Genomic DNA, 21,079 nt, shown 5'->3' with positions numbered 1-21,079 from the left:
ATAAAGCTGATACTTATTGTATTTAAAGATGAATGTCTGAAGAACAGATAATGTTGAAACTAGAACTGTATCTTGTTTCCCTCTATCAAAACAATTGCATAGAACATACCATTTTTTTTAACAATGTCTGAGCGCCACAAATACACTGAAATGGTCATTGAATAAATGAAGGTACATTTCTAGTTTCAGCATTATTTGTTCTTCAGACATTCTTCTTTAAACACAATAAGTATCAGCTTTATACAAAGTGACCCGCATTTGGTTTTCAACCATTGAATATGGGTAAAATTCAACAATTTGCACATGGAGCCAAACTGAGAGCCCCGTATCTCTGGGAATGAACCATACAGAGCCTTATAAATGGAAATGCAAAAAGGAAAGTTTGTTCTGAAGCAGAATCTAAAAGGATATTAAGATATCTTTAATACTTCTGGAGTTACAGGCACTCCAACTTTGGAAAAAGAACATGAAAAGTGTTTTTTCCCCATTTTTGAACTGTCACCATTGGCGTATAATGCAACAAGGATTGCTGAAGTCAACTGATTTAAGTTACAGACCTACCAATCTCTGTGTAAAAATAAAATCATGATGCTGACACCTTTCTAAGGTTATTTTTTTTATATGTGGTTTTGCTCCAAAATCATAGGTGAAAATTGCCATTTTGACCTCCTTCTACCAAATAGTGGATTACTCAGTAAATATTTATCCATGGCATTTAATAGCTTGGCTTTCATGTTCATTTATGTATTTCTTTCACCTGAAAAAATATGATCAAAATCTAAATTTTGAGCTGGGAACCTCTAGTTGAGTTGACACAGAATGACCCTATAGCATTTTCTACAAAAATGTATTTAACGACTTTAATGAAAATGTCATGTGGTGTAACCATCAAGTTAAATTCATTTAATTGCGCCTTGAATACATGAGAGTGTAACTTAATCATTCATTTCAAAAAAGTTTTTAAAGCCATTTTTCATGGTATTTTGTTTACAAATATAATGCATTTTTGAGTCACGAATATCAAGAATATTTTCTCAGCGTTACCCCATATGACCTGAATCAAAAATGCCTTTTCATAAATATGTCAAAATATTGATATTTAATGATATGCCAAACATTTTTTTTTTTTTTTTAAATGGTCTTGATAGGCTTCTCTATTTAATTTCTTTCACATGACAACAAAATGGCGACATGTTGGTTACACCACATGACTTTGATTTTGTGAACAAATGTTTTTCAAATATTAATCATATTTTAAAACAAAACTGTTTCACTGCTTATTTTTTCTTTAAGAAATAAGAATAAAAAGTTATCCTGCACTAATAATGTTATAAGAATATACATTTATAAGAATTTCCGTTTAAATGAGACTTTTAAAACTTTTTACTGTCGCCGGACGGTTACACCACATGACATTTTTTACTTTAAGCCCCAGAAAAAATATCAAAACGACTTTGAAGTCAGTAATTGAAAACATGCTCATCATTGGAGAAGTTTATTAAAATAATAGTTTTGTGTGAATTGGATTTTTAAATGGAACAGATCTGGACAAAAATTAGCGTCCCATCATTGACTCATAACCATTTGGTATATCTTAATGTATTCGTAAAATGTTATTCTAACTTATTCATGAAAGCTTTCTGTCTTTCCTGCTTTATCAGTCCGTGTGTCTGTCTGTCTATCTTCAGGAGTATCTGTCAGCAGCAGCTCTGGCCGTTCTTCTGGTTGAGATATGGCGCAGCCGAACACGTGTGGTCAGAGCACTAATGGTGTGACCGATGAGTCTCCAAACATGCTGGTGTACAGGAAGGTAAGTGCGATCCGTTATCATATAAAACACCTGCAAACATAAACGACCCGTCCAATCGACAGTCTTTCACAGAAGATGGGTTTAAAATGGGAATCAAGCAAGATAACTAGATATTGACTGTGCACTGATTTAATTTCTGCAGCTGTCTTTCTCTTTGGAAGCTCAGTAGAGATTTGTGTGTCTGCGTTCTGTAAGGTATTTAATGAAGGGTTTGGTAATTTTGGCATGAAATCAGATTAAAGCTGTTTTGAGAGTTCTCATCGCTGTTTAGTGATGATAAGGAGGAGCTAATGTCTGATCTGATAAGAAGATGCTTTATCTACCTCAGTATGAGGCTGTCTTTCTTTTCATCATAAAGGTTTCAACTTCTACACTTGTAAACACCAGTGTGGTTTGAAACCAGTTTGGTTTTGAAACTTGGAAATCAATATGCGGCTGTTTTTTGGGCTAGAGTTTGAAGGTATAGGATAGGCTTTTGGTCCTGTGTATACTTTGTTCCTGAATGAGGCTAGTTATTTTATCATAAGCGTGAAATCACGTACTGTTCTTTTAAGATGACAACAAATTTCTTCAACAGTTAGCAAACCGTAACTATTTTAATTAATCCAGAGAAATAAAAGCTTATAAATGGTTAGATATAAAACGGGTTTGAACCATTGCCACAGTTTCTGACAGTTAAAAAATTGCTATTGTTAAGGGGTAATTCAAACATTATGGACGTGATATTTGCAGTGAAAACATGAAATTTAAATTCACATATAAAGTACTCAGTGCCAGTCGAACCGTTTGTATGTATAATTACAGTGTAAACACACTGATAGAGTCCAGACAATAGAAAATGTTAGACACGTTTTTTCCCCGGTTAGATCGGGAAATAAACTTGCATTATGAATGTGATAAAAATGGACATGAGTTTTTGGTGTAAAGACGCTGGCTACCACCCCTGGAATTCGCTAGTTCACTAGTTCAAATCCCAGGGCGTGCTGAGTGACTCCAGCCAGGTCTCCTAAGCAACCAAATTGGCCCAGTTGCTAGGGAGGGTAGAGTCACATGGGGTAACCTCCTCATGGTCACTATATTGTGGTTTGTTCTCGGTGGGGCACGTGAGTTGAGCGTGGATGCCACAGTAGATGGCGTGAAGCCTCCACACACGCTATGTCTCTATGGCAATGCGCTCAACAAGCCACGTGATAAGATGCACAGGTTGATGGTCTCAGACGCGGAGGCAACTGAGATTCGTCCTCCGCCACCCGGATTGAGGCAAATCACTACATGACCACGAAGACTTAAAAGCACACTGGGAATTGGGCATTCCAAATTGGGTGAAAAAGGGGAAAAGTGTCCAAAGATGAGATCCACGCAGGGCTGGATTGGTAATCTGGTATACCGGGCAATTTCCCGTTGGACCGACGCACTTTGGGGCCGACTGGCCATCGGGAGAACCAGGACTAAGTTGAAATGAGCCCCCGCGATAGTAAAAATGTATGGAAGTAAACAATAAATTGTAAAATTTATATTTTCATATTGAGCCTAGAAGGTTCCTTTATAGGAAGTGCATTAGCTGAGAGAGAATCTCTTTTATATGTAAGCAAAATGGACATTGTAATGAAATCAAATCAAGACTTTGTGAATAAGAATGAAATCAAATCGGGAAATCTGAATCAATACCCCATATTGTGGGGGCCTGGGTAGCTCAGTGGTAAAATACGCTGGCTACCACCCCCGGAGTTCGCTAGTTCGCTAGTTCGAATCCCAGGGCGTGCTGAGTGACTCCAGCCAGGTCTCCTAAGCAACCAAATTGGCCCGGTTGCTAGGGAGGGTAGAGTCACATGGGGTAACCTCCTCGTGGTTGCTATAATGTGGTTTGTTCTCGGTGGGGCGCGTGGTGAATTGAGCGCGGATGCCGCGGTGGATGGCGTGAAGCCTCCACATGCGCTATGTCTCCGTGGCAACGCGCTCAACAAGCCACGTGATAAGATGTGCGGGTTGACTGTCTCAGACGTGGAGGCAACTGGGTTTCGTCCTCCGCCAAAAAAAAAAAAAAAAAAAAATAAAATAAAAATACCCCATATTGTATTTTTAAACAGTCTGCATACAGCATTGACTGCTTCAGTTAGCGATGCATCAGGTAGCGGCGCCCTCCAGAGGCTGTATGCGGAACACACTGAGCAGCTCATCAATATAAGATGACCCAATGATTAGCATATTACAATTCAGTTCGAAAAGCTCGTTGAAGTGACACAACGCTTTGGCTTAATTTGGAACTACTTCCCATTAGTGGAGCAAAAATAGACAAATTATCTAGTCTAAACTGTAAGTTATTCCCCATAAAGTTCTTGTTTATGTTGTATAAAAGTAACTGCACTCTCGTATTCATGATGTTGTACTGAATATCAGCATGGCTGTTGGGTTGTAAGCTCGAGGCCACAGGCAATCAAAGATGTGCTGATATTCAATACAACAGCATGATTGTATTATTTAGACAGAATGCTTCTGTCCAGTGTTTGGAAAGGGTGTATGGCTGACGTACTGTTGCACCTTTTTACTGCCATTTACTGCCATCGGATCAGATGAACTAGTTTTTGGTACACTGGTCAGAGATTTAGGTCACTAACTGCTGGAGTGGTTTGATTCAGCTGGAGTGGACAGAAGCATACAGACGTGTTTCCCTTCAGGATGATACAGTATGTGGACTCTTGTGAAGAGTGCTGATGTTTCATCACTGATGATCTGTGTGGGTGAGCGAGCACCTCCATCGGCTTCTCACTGTGTGTTGGCATGTTTGTAGGTGGTTTTGTAAATAAGATGGATTTCATGTAGCTTTTTTGGGTCGATTCGCTTCATTCCCATTGAGAAAAGTGAAATGGACCCTTCACTATGTTGGCCTGACAAAGATGCAGTTATCCTTATGTGGGCTTGATAAAACCAGCATATTGTTATTGTACAAACTTGGCTTTGGGTTTTCTTTCAAGTCTCTAACCCAAGATCAACATTTGAAATTATCTATCTGTCTGTCTGTCTAAGGTCACGTCCAGTGTTTTCAGTTTCTTAACATCATACATTGGCAAGAAAAAGTATGTGAACCTTTTGGAATTACCTGCATTTACTATACGTATATATTTGTCTTAAAATCTGGTTTGATCTTCATGTAAGTTACAATAATGAACAATCTGTTTTAACTACTAAATCACAAATTATTGTATTGTTCTTATACATACTGAATACAGCATTCAGTTATTCACAGTGTAGGTTGGAAAAAGTACAGTGCATCCGGAAAGTGTTCACAGCGCTTCACTTTTTCCACATTTTGTTATGTTACAGCCTTATTCCAAAATGGATTAAATTCATTATTTTCCTCAAAATTCTACAAACAATACCCCATAATGACAACGTGAAAGAAGTTTGTTTGAAATCTTTGCAAATTTATTTAAAAAAAAAAAAACGAAAAAAAAAATCATTTTCAAAAGTATTCACAGCCTTTGCCATGACACTCAAAATTGAGCTCAGGTGCATCCTGTTTCCACTGATCATCCCTGAGATGTTTCTACAACTTGATTGGAGTCCACCTGTGGTAAATTCAGTTGATTGGACATGATTTGGAAAGGCACACACCTGTCTATGTAAGGTCCCACAGTTAACAGTGCATGTCAGAGCACAAACCAAGCCATGAAGTCCAAGGAATTGTCTGTAGACCTTCGAGACAGGATTGTATCGAGGCACAAATCTGGGGAAGGGTACAGAAAAATTTCTGCAGCATTGAAGGTCCCAATGAGCACAGTGGCCTCCATCATCCATAAATGGAAGAAGTTTGGAACCACCAGAACTCTTCCTAGAGCTGGCCACCCGGCCAAACTGAGCGATCGGGGGAGAAGGGCCTTAGTCAGGGAGGTGACCAAGAACCCGATGGTCACTCTGACAGAGCTCCAGCATTTCTCTGTGGAGAGAGGAGAACCTTCCAGAAGAACAACCATCTCTGCAGCACTCCACCAATCAGGCCTGTATGGTAGAGTGGCCAGACGGAAGCCACTCCTCAGTAAAAGGCACATGACAGCCCGCCTGGTGTTTGCCAAAAGGCACCTGAAGGACTCTCAGACCATGAGAAACAAAGATTGAACTCTTTGGCCTGAATGGCAAGCGTCATGTTTGGAGGAAACCAGGCACCGCTCATCACCTGGCCAATACCATCCCTACAGTGAAGCATGGTGGTGGCAGAATCATGCTGTGGGGATGTTTTTCAGCAGCAGGAACTGGGAGACTAGTCAGGATTGAGGGAAAGATGAATGCAGCATTGTACAGAGACATCCTTGATGAAAACCTACTCCAGAGCGCTCTGGACCTCAGACTGGGGCGAAGGTTCATCTTCCAACAGGACAACGACCCTAAGCACACAGCCATAATAACAAAGGAGTGGCTCCGGGACAACTCTGTGACTGTCCTTGAGTGGCCCAGCCAGAGCCCAGACTTGAACCCGATTGAACATCTCTGGAGAGATCTGAAAATGGCTGTGCACCGACGCTCCCCATCCAACCTGATGGAGCTTGAGAGGTCCTGCAAAGAAGAATGGGAGAAACTGCCCAAAAATAGGTGTGCCAAGCTTGTAGCATCATACTCAAAAAGACTTGAGGCTGTAATTGGTGCCAAAGGTGCTTCAACAAAGTATTGAGCAAAGGCTGTGAATACTTATGTACATGTGATTTTTTTTGTCCATTTTTTTATTTTTTATAAATTTGCAAAGATTTCAAACAAACTTCTTGTCATTATGGGGTATTGTTTGTAGAATTTTGAGGAAAATAATGAATTTAATCCATTTTGGAATAAGGCTGTAACATAACAAAATGTGGAAAAAGTGAAGCGCTGTGAATACTTTCCGGATGCACTGTATGTGAACCTTTAGGCTAATGACGTCAACAAAAGCTAATTAGAGTCAGGAGTTGGCAAACCTGGCATCTAATTAATGAAACGAGATTGGAGGTGTGGATTAGAGCTGCTTTGACTTATAAAAAGCACTTAAACATTTTGAGTTTGCTATTCACAAGAAGCATCTGCTGACGTGGACCAAGAGATCTCAGAAGACCTACGATCAAGAGTTGTTACTTTGCATAAAGCTGAAAATGGTTGTAAAGTTATCTTGAAGAGATTAGATATTCATCGGTCCACAGTTAGACAAATTGTCTATAAATGGAGATGATTTAGTACTATGGGTATTCTCCCTAGAAGTGGCTGTTCAGCCAAAATGACTCCAAGGGCACACCGGAGAATGCTCAATGAGGTAAAAAAGAATGGAAGGTATCAGTGAAACTGGTTAACATCTCTGTTCATGAGTCTACAATATGGAAAACATTAAACAGGTATGGTGTCCATGGCAGGACATCACAAAGGAAGCTGCTGCTTTCCAACAAAAACATTGCTGTGTGCCTGAAGTTTGCGAAAGACCATCTTCACACTCCATAACCGTACTGGGAGAATGTTTTGTGGACTGATGAAACTAAGGTCGAATTGTTTGGGAAGAACACGCAGCACTACATATGGTGTAAAAAGGGCACCGCATACCAACATGAAAACATCATCCCAACGGTGAAGTACGGTGGAGGGAGCATCATGATTTGGGGCTGCTTTGCTGCTTCTGGGCTTGGACTGCTTGATTAATTCCCAAGTTTATTAATATATCCTACAGGATAATGTCAGTGTTGCTGTGTGCTGGCTGAAGCTCAGTTGAAGTTGGGTGATGCAACAGGACAATGACCCTAAACATCGAAGTAAATCCACTACAGAATGACTTCAAAAAAAGAAAATCCACCTTTTGGAGTGTCCCAGTCAGAGTCCAGACCTTAACCCAATAGAGATGCTGTGGAATGACCTCAAGAGAGACACCAGACATCCTAAGAATATGTCTGAGCTGAAGCAGTTCTGTAAGGAAGAATGGTCAAAAATTCCTTCTGAACATTGTGCAGGTCTATTCCGCAGCTACTGGAAACACTTAGTTGAGGTAACTGCTGCCAAAGGAGGATCAACCAGTTATTAAATCCAAGGGTTTACTTATTTTTTTTCCACAGCACTGTGAATGTTTAATGGGATGTGTTCAATAAAGACATGATTATAATTGTTTGTGTGTTGTTAGCTTAAGCACATTGTGTTTGTCTATACTTGTGACTTTGATGAAGATGAGATCACATTTTATATCCAATTAATGCAGAAAACCAGCCAATTCCAAAGGGTTCACATACTTTTTCTTGCCACTGTAGTTTACCAAAATATGCGGTTATGGAGAGTGTTTTTAAAAGATATTAATGAAATAAGTGTCCTGAGATATCTCACTGGTCTCTGTGATGGTTGGAGACTTTGTAAACAGCAAACAAATATGTGTCTGCGGACTGCAGACATTGACACTTTTCACCTGTCAATCATTTTGCTTGTTCTCATTTGAAGCGGATCATTGAGGTTATGATTCATAATGTTTGTCAGTCAAGGGCGCTATTGTGCCACTGTTGAATTTAACAGCCACAGGAACAATCAATGCTGCTGTTTTGCTCGGTTTTGGTCTCAAAATTATCTTTGGAGGGCGGGGTTTTGGAATGAGGGGGCGTGGCTAATTCAGCGGCTTAGTCACGTGAAAGCTTCAGAGCGCTAAATCGCTTACAGCACCTTTAAGCACAACACAATGCCTTAAGTCAGTATTTTCCATCGCTTCTGGAATTTATTTTTACACTGAATTTTTTACTTTAAGGTGCTATGTTAAACCAAACTAAACTAATTTAATTAACACAACATTCTATAGGACACATTATCATATTCTGTCTGTACCCATTAGTAGAGCACTATTGAGTTGGAGCTGTGCTAGTGAAAAAGTTTGTTTCCTACTCCATAACCCATATTGTTTTTCTGTCATCAGGCACTTAATGATTTAAGCAATCTTTAGGAAGATCTGAAGGCAAACAAAGTCAGTTGATTTCCTAATATCTATCATCATTCAAACATAACACATTTTACACAGGAGGAAAACTTAATTTTTCCATAAATCTTGGAGGTCCAGACTTTTATCTAGCCATTATATTTAAAGTGCAATTCCATAAGCAGAGTGAATTTTGCAGAGGTTTGACTTCCTCTATAGCGCTTTAAACTAGAATATTCTCTGTAGAATTAAAACGGGTAGCATCAATTTTGTGCTCTGCTCCACGATATCGAGGGAAGGCCTGTTGATGCACACCTGCGCTGCAGAGATACAGTAGGATAGAGCAGAGCGCATCTCTTGCCCGAGTGGTTCTGTGATGGCTTACGCCACACTCATGCGAAAACCATGCTTCAATCGCGCTGTACGTTTCAGATGATAAGCATATTCAGCTTGTATAAAGTGCTGAACGCAAGATGAATATTATTTTTTTATTTTACCCCCTTTTCTCCCCAATTTGGAATGCCCAATTCCCACTACTTAGTAGGTCCTCGTGGTGGCACGGTTACTCACCTCAATCCAGGTGGTGGAGGACAAGTCTCAGTTGCCTCCGCTTCTGAGACCATCAATCCGTGCATCTTATCACGTGACTCGTTGTGCATGACACCGCGGAGACTCACAGCATGTGGAGGCTCATGCTATTCTCCGCGATCCACGCCCAACTCACCACACGCCCCATTGAGAGCGAGAACCACTAATCACGACCACGAGGAGGTTACCCCATGTGACTCTACCCTCCCTAGCAACCGGGCCAATTTGGTTGCTTAGGAGACCTGGCTGGAGTAACTCAGCAAGATGAAAATCATTAATTTTGCTTTGTTGTTCCGAAATTTCACTTGGGCGGCCGCAGAAAAAATATTAATATAGGAAAAACCCTGTCAAAGCATTAACTCAGAAACTGACCATATACAGTAATATTCATTGTTTACTAGACTAGGCTTTTTATCTGATTTTTCCAGAGCAATTTCTATTACAAAAGTTCATTTTTTCCAGATCCAGTGAATCAAGTTCTGAATATTTAGCCACAAAGGACTCTAAATTTGGGTCCAAGAGCAGAAATCACCAGCAGCTCTGAATAATTGACGAGTTTCATGACTCTCAGTGACCAGATACTGTGCTGCTGCTGCTGTTGTTTCATTGGGTTCTGAACACTGACACTTTCACATGATGTCATAGGTTAACTAGGCCCACAGTTTGTTTTCACATTTTCTGTGCTGATTTTGGGGGAAAATCTGTGTATTTCTTCTGCATTGATTTAAGTATGGTAAAGTATGTTAGGCAGAGCTGAGAGAACTGCACTCATATTGATAGCTGAGAGAAGAGATTTGTTCATAAACACAGATTTGTTAAGGAGTGAGACACCATTACCTGCTTTGCGCAAGGTTCCTGATGTTATCAGTAATTCATAAGTCTCCAATTTCATGAGGACTACTTTCGTTTTTTTTTTTTTTTTTTTTTTTTGCTATAAATAGTCATTTAGTTATTTAGTTATTTATTTGTTAAAAATGTGTCCTGCATTTAGTGTCCATATATCACTAATTATATAATTATACAGGGCTACCTAAACACTGACTTGACTAGTTGTTCAGACACTGCGCTCCGTGAAGATTACCACCAGATCTACGCATTGTTTTACGTCGCAGTTGGGCTTGTTTGAATCGGGAGCATCTGCTTTAAGTAAACTTTTAAATAATAGTTTTTTGAAAAATGTATGTATATGAAATACGTTACGCTGTGTGCTTGCACATGTAAACAAACACGTTTTAGGCTGTGAGTGAAACAGTATGCTTGTATTATATTCATTAACGTTAACAACGGTCGATCAAGAATATTTAGGGACCTATGATTTCCACTTTGGGGAAAACACAGACGGTATCGCAGAATCCAGTCATAAAAACGGAATTAACTATTTTGTAAAAATATTTTATCCCTTTTTCTCCCCAATTTGGAATGCCCAATTCCCACTGACTTAGTAGGTCCTCGTGGTGGCGCGGTTACTCACATCAATCTGGGTGGCGGAGGAAAAGTCTCAGTTGCCTCCGCTTCTGAGACCGTCAATCCGTGCATCTTATCACGTGACTCGTTGTGCATGACACCGCGGAGACTCACAGCATGTGGAGGCTCATGCTACTCTCCACGATCCACGCACAACTTACCACACGCCCCACTGAGAGCGAGAACCATTAATCATGACCACGAGGAGGTTACCCCATGTGACTCTACCCTCCCTAGCAACCGGGCCAATTTGGTTGCTTAGGAGACCTGGCTGGAGTCACTCAGCACATCCTGGATTCGAACTCGTGACTCCAGGGGTGATAGTTAGCGTCAAGATGTCACGGAATTTGACATATTTGCGATCCAACCCGATCTCACGAAAAGTTGTACATAATGTACGGGTTGGCTATTCCGTGTGATGTTGCATGATTTTGTTCGCATAAACTCGTATGACTTCATCATGTGCAAATTACCAGATGTCTAATGCGGAAGTTAGCGAGTTCTGCACACGAGGCGTTAAGGACATAATTATTAATATTATGCCCTTACCCAAACCCCTTATCTAAACTTAACCAAACAGTAGCGTGTGTAAACATGATAGGAAGCGGTTGTGTGTGACAGAAGCAAGTAATTGTCGTGTATTAGATGGAAATTATATCCAGCTACGTCATTGGCTTTAATGAAAGTCGTAGTAATTCAAACGAGTGCAGTCGCATGATATCATACGAATTAGCCAAATTTAGAAAAGTCGTACAGATCCTGATGATTTCACCGTGAGAGTGTGTTGTTGGGATCATATTAATGTATAAATGCACAATTAACGAAATTAAAATCGTGATATGTCCTAGTGTGATGATTAAACCACAAAAGGCTTGAGATTTAATTAAACAAATATACGGTCTGCATGAGCTGTGTCCTTCAACAGTAAGTGAATGTGAGAAGCCACTATATATTTACTATATATACTATATATGCAGACAATATATTTATATCATTAAATCAAAGCCTTTTGCAGTTTAATAAGCACATTAGCCCAAGGGTCTTCAACAGCGGGCCGTGGTGGTACCGCATGGTGTCCGCAAATTATTGTTAGATCCACCATGGCATTTTTAATAATCACTCACTCACATGCGAGCGATAGCGAGAGAGTGGAGTATGAATTTTAGTCTATCGACATGTTGAAGTTCCTCACAACTGCATGTCTAATCTTAAAGTGTGACTAGCTAACAGCGCTAGTCAGCAGAAGCGTGCAGCCCGGACAAACCATTCCCGTGCCCACTGCTCATCATGAGCCGCTAAAAGTGTGACACACATCAGGTTTAGCAGCGCTGCAATGGAGGGTTGCGTGAGTAAACGCGTCTGCTTTGCGTTGGTCTCACTGTGCGATTTAAATGTCTTTGCAATGTAAACGTCATGAAGTACGTACATACATTAATATGGTAGCCTACCATACACGTTTTTATAGGCATGAAACGCAACACTTAGGGTGCTTTCACACTGGCAGTTTAGTTCGAAACACAGCACGGGTCACATTAAAAATTGGTTATGTGAAATCTGTCATGCAGACCGGGTAGCGCACTGCGGTACCCGAGACTACCTGTAGGAGGTGGTCTGAGTTCGGTTGCAATGGAACTGTAGCGCGATTTGTGTGAATGTGAAAGAAACTCGGACTCGGGTGCACACTCGTTCAGGAAGTAAAATAACCTGCGCATGCGTTTTAGCCGATGAAGACATCATTAGTTTCGACAACACACGAGGATCCACACATTCCTGAAAGTCCCAAAAAAGTAATGACACCACAATGACATACAAGTACAATCAACACTATAAATACTGTCTGTCTGTCTATCTATCTACCTTATAAATACTATATATAAATACTATTATAGGTTATAAATATAGGGTATAATAGATGACATGACAGTGGCGATAACATCACCTTGGATACGAGCTTGAGTAAGCGTGCAGTGTAAACAAAGATGCAAATGAATTCCTTGCAATCAGCTGTCTCCTCAAAAAACGCCGTTTGCGAGCAGCAGCAAGCCGCCTTCCCCTGGACATCTGATGAGTTACGCCATGAAGCGCACATATACGCAGTTGTCGTTCACTCTGCTGTGCATAATGGCACCAAAATAAAAAATAAAAACATAAAATATGATGAGTCGCATTGTGTTCTCCATGCATGTTTGTGATGATATAAGATGAATGCAAATGGACCGGGGTTCGATAGAATCAAGTGAGTGTGAATCCAGACTAGCGCTGCGGGGGGCACCGGGAACAATCACACTTGGAATCGAACCGCAAACGTGCCCAGTGTGAAAGCCCCCTTAAAAGCCCGTTAATTTTATACAATATGTAACAGGGGTCCTGGCTCGGTCTCTCTACCCACCAAGGGGTCCTTGGCCTGAAAATTGTTGACGACCCCTGCATTAGCCCATATAGCGAACTACTTTTCCGGAGGTGATAAGTAAAGCCGTCAAAAACATCCGGTTTTCCGCCAAAAGTAGTTATGCTAATAATAAAATATCAATAATAAATAATAATAATTACATTATATTTCACCATATTTGTTTTGGTGTGCAGTGTGTTTGTCCGGCCGATATCAATTACATATAAATTATATAAATAAGTCACTTTGGACTATAAGTCGCAGGTCCAATTCGTATGACAAAAAAACACAACTTTATTTTCCGGAAAATACTGTTTTTTTAACATCTCTAGTGTACAGCCAGTAGACATGAGTACTGAGCGTGTAGTGTATCATGCAGGTTCATGTGATGAGGATTGTGTGTGTTATCTTTCTCTCACAGTCTCATGCAGTACAGATGTGACCTCTCAGCAGTGATGACATCATCAGAGTACTCGATGATTCATTTCCAAAGAGACAATCCGTTACTCACATCTCTCTCTCTCTCTCTCTCTCTCTCTCTCTCTCTTGATTTACTCCTGCAGAGTTTGAGGTATCATATCTGACATGTTTTTCTGTGCTTATGTTGTCTCTTTCTTCAGTTCCCACTGAGTCTCTTCAAATGAAACTCAACACTCTTCTATGTGTGCTTACACTTTAAGAAGCTCAACTGGTAGACCATAGTGTTTGCAACGTCAAGGCCATGGGTTTGATTCCCAGAGAACACACATGATGATAAAATGTATACCATGAATGCTCTTTTAGTGACTTTGAATTAAAGCATCTTTAAAACACTTGCATGTAGTGTAAATTGTCATGAAAATAATGCCACAACCTTAATGGTCCAAAGAAAAGGCTTCATTTTCAATATGCAAAAGTGTATTTATAATTTTTTTCTCTTGATCTTGGCGTGAACCAAACTCTTAAAATTACCAAACCCTTGCATAGATGCTGCAAGAGCCAATTTGTTAAAATCTTTAGTATTTACAGTGTTGTTAAAATATTTAATAATGGATGAATGTCCCATTAAATATTTATAATTTTCACATTTATTACACTTACTACATTAACTTGTTACATATATGTTTATATGCACTTGTACAATTTACATTGATAAATAACAAGCACTAAATTGGTACTGTATCTTTAAGAGAAAGTGTTTATGCGAGCTTTAGCTAGCAAATGTTTACGGTAGAATGGGCGCAGAGGGAAGTACACATTTGATTTTACCTCATTCTTCCAATGTGCGATTAAAAGTGACACAACTTGCAGTGAAAGACGAGGCGAAATAAGTAAATACAGAAGCAGTATCATCGTGAAATAAATAAATAATCTCCGAAACTCTATGCGGTCAGTGCTGCTTCTATGAGTCGCGTGAAGTGACCCGATCTAAGCGAATGCACACTCTGGCACACGTTTGCTGCAGCTAGATTATAACGTGATGGCTCGCGACGTATTGAAACATAATATACAGTATGTGTCACATTTTGTATCTTATTGTGAAGAAAATCAGAGATACGCAGCTCTTTTAACAAGAGAGTTAAAGATGGATCAAAGTGAACAAAAAGGCAAGAGAGTCTTAGTCCATTATACACTGACACAAAATATGTTTTTGATGGCATGTTTTCCAAAATAATATCTAAAACTCCTTTAACCTCCTGAGACCCGAGTGTGTCTGCTGTGTGCATTTTCCATTTCCCTTTTTGATTTGTAACTAGAGGCACCTAATAAACAAGCAAATAAATAAATAAATAAATAAATCTAGCGCAAATAGATTTCCTAAAAATGTATGTCCTCATATGTGGACAGCGGGACTAAGTTGTGAGATTATAAATAACACTAAGCTATAGAAAGTGTGATTTATGTTGTTTCCAGGAGTGTTGATTATTCATGACATTACAGACATTACATCAGAAATTAGCATAATTAATTCAGATTCAAAGTAATGTCCAGCATCATCCAATCACTGTCAACCATGTTAAAATAAAATGATACATTATAAATTCTGAATCTATGTACTGATTATCATTGTCACATGTCTGTCAAACATGTTGAGTGATCCAAACATCATCTGCAGCCTGAAACTGAACTTTTGATCAGATTTTAGGAGTGAATGCACTTAACTGCATAGAGAGCTATAGGATGCTCCCTTGCTCCCTATTTAGTGCATGACTTAACCTGCAGTGTGCTGTCTGTCTGCACTGGTCTCAGAACAGTTTGAAATGCACCTTATTTTCATCCTAACTCCATATAAAGCCTCTGAAAGAAACATTTATCAGTTTTTTGTACGCATCCATTTATTCTCAATGTGATAATGTACAGTAAATATAGGAATGCATTTACTGATGTTAATGAACAGAACCGTATTGTACAGTGATAATATATATATATATATATACACACATATATATAACAAAATGTATATTAAAATGAAGTGAAATGACCCACAGATGTGTTAATTTTAAAAAGTTATTCACATAACATGTTTTTTCTACTTTTGAGTGAATAATGTCCCAAAATCCACATATGTGGACATCATGTTTATCAGCGCGCTGACATGCGAAAAATGAACAGATTTTTTAAAGCTGCATGTCAAATAAAACTAGAGACCCTACTCTTTACAACCAAACAGGTTTCTATGAAAAAACTTAAAGAGATTTCTTACCAGAGGCACTTTTGTTGGCGCTGCGCCCGTAGAAGTGCTTCAAGGAAATCGATGTTATGTTGTTGTGTCACGTGACTCGGTGCGGCAGAAGTTTAACCCTTAAATGACAGTCTAGAGTCTTGTGAACAGTATTCAGTCGGTTTTTATTAATTAAAATTATGCGTTGCGAAGCCAAAATACAATGTCCACACATGTGGACGCAGGGTCACATGAGGTTAAAACAACGTACATTTACTTTAGGAGCTATACTGCAAAAGAAAACTTTATCGAAGAATGTTGAATACAATATTTTAATATTTTAAAATATCTAAAAATCCTTAAAATGAGATACATTTACCTGAGAAGCAACTAGAGGTGGGAAAAAATATCTAATTATTGATATATCATGATATTTTTCCTTGTGACATTGATATTTGCAGGCCAAGGATCGATATTATAATTAAAAAAATGTCACATTATGGTGATGGGAAACATTATTTCTCTTTGCCAAATCAGTCTAGGAATTCAACATCAGTCCTCTAGAAGGTGCAGTTATCATGCTTTACAGATAATCACCCACCGTTACTAAAATGTATTCAAATTTTACAGTAGTAACATTAACGGAGGTATTTTGAGAAAAACATTAGTATTATATTGCTAACCTTTTAGGTGAAACCAATTGTACTTTGTGTATTGAAACTGTGTTGTAATAAATAATGATTTTAAAGTGTTTAAGCTACTATTGTATTCATAAATACTATATTTTTAGAAAGACTAGCTACATTGACCTATCCACAGAAATAAGGACTCATTATGGTCTTATATGCTTATAGCTTTGCTGTACATGGATATTAGGAAATAAACTCGTCTTGTTTTGTAAACTGGTACTTTTATATTAATTTAACAATGCATTTGGTGATTTAGAAACAGTTCCCTTAAGTCCGATGAAGACGAATGAGAAACTTTGTGTGAAATATCGCAATACACCAAAAATAAATAATCGCAATAATATCGTATTGTGACCTAAATATCGATATAATATCGTATCGCCAGTTACCTTGTGATTCCTACCCCTAGAAGCAACATATAAATATAAAGACTTGCTTTTAGAGAATAGATCTTGAATATAAGTATATTTTGTGTATTATATTTAAGTATGAATAAGTAAAAATATACACTTGTATACAAAATACACTTATATTTAAGATACATTCTCTTAAAGCCTAAATATCTTATATGTTGCTTCTCAAGTAAATGTATCTTGTTTTAAGGATTTTTAGACAATTTTAAATGGGAAAACAAGACAAAAATACTTGATAACATGAGGATTTTATGCAGTGAATTTCTTTACTGAATTAAACTTAAAAGTATTTTCCCCCTTTAATTCACAGAATGTCATTTAGAGGTATTTTTAAAAGATGATTTTGTCCTCTTTATTGTTAGTAAGAACATTTAATACAACCTCGGGGCACAAGCTGAATAATCGGTTAAGAGCTAACGATTAATTGTTGCAATAATCGCCGAATAATCGTTAGATTAATCGACTACCACCCCTGGAGTCGTGAGTTCGAATCCAGGGTGTGCTGAGTGACTCCAGCCAGGTCTCCTAAGCAACCAAATTGGCCCGGTTGCTAGGGAGGGCAGAGTCACATGGGGTAACCTCCTCATGGTTGTGATTAGTGGTTCTCGCTCTCAATGGGGCGTGTGGTAAGTTGTGCGTGGATCTTGGAGAGTAGCATGAGCCTCCACATGCTGTGAGTCTCCGCGGTGTCATGCACAACGAGTCACGTGATAAGATGTGTGGATTGATGGTCTCAGAAGCGGAGGCAACTGAGACTTGTCCTCCGCCACCCGGATTGAGGTGAGTAACCGCGCCACCATGAGGACCTACTAAGTAGTGGGAATTGGGCATTCCAAATTGGGATGAAAAAAAAGATGATTTGTCCTCTTTATTGTTAGTAAACGCATTTAATGCAACCTTTTAAGTCGAGACAAGGATGTAACCATGTCTTGAACTCTGGGTGGGACCAAACCATTTTGGGGGTCGCGGGTGTTGAGGTCACAAATATAATGGTCTTCTTTGGTCCTTTAAAATAATAAAGGCGCTGAATGCAATAATTTTCTGAATAAAGACTTTAAATGCAATAAAGGCCAAAAATGTTATGATTTTTAGTTTTAAAAGATAAATTTTTTCCCCACACAGAAGTTCACACAATACAAGACAAACACTGTGTTTACATTGCTAGCAATTTGCCTGTTTTAGTCATCTTTTCTTTCTTTTTTGTGCTGTCTCAAAGAAAAGATGAATATAATTAGAATTTCTTTTCATCACTGATGAATCATCATTGATGTATCTGTAAAATGGCATGACTGTGTCAGCTGGCTAGCAAAAAGAAAATACACAAAATTATTTACTGTCCTCAAGTTGTCCCTCATTGTGTTTTTTTCCCCAGTAGAATCTGAACACGATATTTTCTTCGAGAACCCGAACGCTGCTCTTTTCCATACAAAACAGTTCATATTGAGCACTGCTGTCAAGGTCCAAAGAGAAAAAATCATTATAAATATACCATAAAATTAGTCCATACAACACAAAGCTTCTGTATGGCCTCAGAAAGCTTGAAATATAATGCATGAGTCATATGGACGACTGTTATGAGGTCTTTATACTGAAACTTTAATAACGATTTATAATGTTTGTCCTTTATGAATCTCGACAGCTCCTGCTCACTATAAACTGTTATTCTATGGAACAGAGCTACTTAAAATATCTATTTTTATGTTCCAAGAAAAAGTAACAGCATATGGTTTTGAACAACATAAGGGTGAGTAAATGAGTGAGTAAAAGTACATTTTCCATTTTTAGGTGAACTACTATTTTAACTGGGGGCTCATCCTCAAAATAAAATATTTTGAAAGAAGACTGTTATGAGATGCTATACAAAAACCAGAATTAATTAAAGATGTAAATAAATGATTTAGAAAATCTTAAATTGATTTTTAAATTATTACCTAATAATATTTGCATTAAAAATATATGACACTGTCCTTGCCACAACCTAAAAACTCTATAGAAGTCACAGGTCTTACCGTGTTCTAGTTGTAATCTGAGGGTGAAAACGCTCTGCTTTGTGTTATAGATCATTTTCTAAGACAATATCAAGTGAATTTTCTAAAAAGCTACTGTACTTCAGAAGCTTACCAGATAACCACATTCATTCAATTCCTTTACAATATACACACATTCGCTCTTTATCTGAAGCCTGATTCACTGAAAATGGCTCCGTTAATGTTTTCATTCAAAGTTATCAATGACATATGAATCACGTGCTGTACGTGACATATTTTTAATTCAAAACGGCGAATTTCACCAAATGGTGAATACTTTGCACCATTGGAAATTACTGTCAGTCTGTACAACATTTCAGTCATAAAATAGTGGTCAAATATTGCATGTTTAGTTGTACAGTATACTGACATCTTACATGACACATGGTAATCTGGCCATATCTGATTATTGGGGGGATTTTCCTACTCAGTGTATATTGTGGTTATATCCCTGAGTCGAGGCATAAGCTGTCGGTTAAGAGCTAATGATTAAATGCCCGAATAGTCGAATAACCGCTCAAATAATCGTTAGATTAGTTGATTATCAAAATAATCGTTGGATGCAGTTCTAATTACATTTTGATTAAAGATTATGGAGACAAACATTTTTTATTTGTAATAACAGCACTTATTTGTTATTATTATTATTATTTTTTTCTCCCCTTTTCTCCCCAATTTGGAATACCCAATTCCCAATGCGCACTAAGTCCTCGTGGTGGTGTAGTGACTCGCCTCAATCCGGGTGGCGGAGGACGAATCTCAGTTGCCTCCGCGTCTGAGATCGTCAATCCGCGCATCTTATCACGTGACTTGTTGAGCGTGTTACCATGGAGACGTAGCGCGTGTGGAGGCTTCACGCTATTCTCCACGGCATCCACGCACAACTCACCACACGCCCCACCGAGAGCGAGAACCACATTATAGCGACCACGAGGAGGTTACCCCATGTGACTCTACTCTCCCTAGCAACTGGGCCAATTTGGTTGCTAAGGAAGCCTGGCTGGACTCACTCAGCACGCCCTGGATTCGAACTCGTGACGCCAGGTGTGGTAGTCAGCATCTTTACTTGCTGAGCTACCCAGGCCCCTATAACAGCACTTATTAAACATTCACAATAACATCAGGAACATGTATTAAGAAAGTAAAAAGAGTAAAATTTTATTTTGCATTGACTTTAATTATCTACCATATATTTATTAAACACAAACAGAAGAAATTGGTGTGTAAATTGTGAGTAAAACAATTATGTATATTGTCCAACAATTTGGTCCATGAATAAGCCCCGTTGTGTTTATTTTACAGACACTTTATGGAGTCCTATGGATTAATAGTCTGTGCTATTAACTCAAAGGTTTTTCCACACGATCCCAGTTACTCCAGCAACATTGTGTGTCTCCAGTGGGACTGTAGCTACAAATAGAGCACTGTAAGTCACTCCGGGGAAAGTGTTTATTAAATGGCAACTAACTGGATTCCCAGAGGAAAGTTCTCACTCTCTAACGGCCTTCAGGACACAGAGTGCTAAAATAGACGATTAGCATTCTGTGAACAGATCCGTTAGAAGGTATTACAGACATCTGAGAGTCTTTACATTAAAAAAAAAACGTACTAAAGGTCTTTTTTTTAACATACATATTCATGGTCTTATTTTGAATGATTCATCAGTACATGTTATTCTAAAGAAAAAAGTTTGTTTCAATAATGATGAAAATACACCAACAACATCAGATTCATCTTGCTCTTAATAAATGTGTGTTTTTATATGCTGGTGCTGGACACACTCATTAGGTTCTGTAAGTCACCAGTACATTAGCCAGTAAGCACAGGTTTATCATACAGGTCTTGTGTTTGCAGTACAGTCGGTTATTTCTGAGTGGATTGTCTCTGTGGTTAATGATTTATTCAGTGAATGGGAGATTACTGGCAGAGCTGAACTCAATTATCAAATTGTTCCAAGAGACAGATATGAAAAGAGTCACATCCGATTAGAACACACAGCATGACAACATTTAGTTTTACACAACGCCAGGTCATAAAAAATTATATTTTGCGTAAAAAAAAAAAAAAAAAAAAATTTTTTTTAATATAGAACACTTTATTATCTAATCAAAATATGCATTGAAGTGAAGATAAAAATAAGGAATAACATTGTCAATGATAATAGGTTTA

At 38.5% G+C, this 21,079-nt stretch overlaps 1 protein-coding gene across 2 annotated transcripts in view; it reads left to right on the top strand.

Moving 5' to 3' along the window:
- The window catches only part of rgs7b (regulator of G protein signaling 7b), a 95,488-nt gene that overhangs the window by 1,254 nt on the left and 73,155 nt on the right, over positions 1-21,079 (top strand). For both annotated transcript variants that reach the window (XM_051667908.1, XM_051667907.1), the window contains exon 2: positions 1,689-1,810. In XM_051667908.1, the coding sequence (XP_051523868.1) occupies positions 1,733-1,810 (78 nt within the window). In that variant the 5' untranslated portion in view covers positions 1,689-1,732. The remainder of the gene's footprint in view (positions 1-1,688; positions 1,811-21,079) is intronic.

The sequence above is a fragment of the Myxocyprinus asiaticus genome, chromosome 32 (assembly GCF_019703515.2).
Source record: "Myxocyprinus asiaticus isolate MX2 ecotype Aquarium Trade chromosome 32, UBuf_Myxa_2, whole genome shotgun sequence".
NCBI lineage: Eukaryota > Metazoa > Chordata > Actinopteri > Cypriniformes > Catostomidae > Myxocyprinus > Myxocyprinus asiaticus.
Note: the sequence above shows the minus strand (reverse complement) of the source record. Positions and strands in the feature narration are given on the sequence as shown.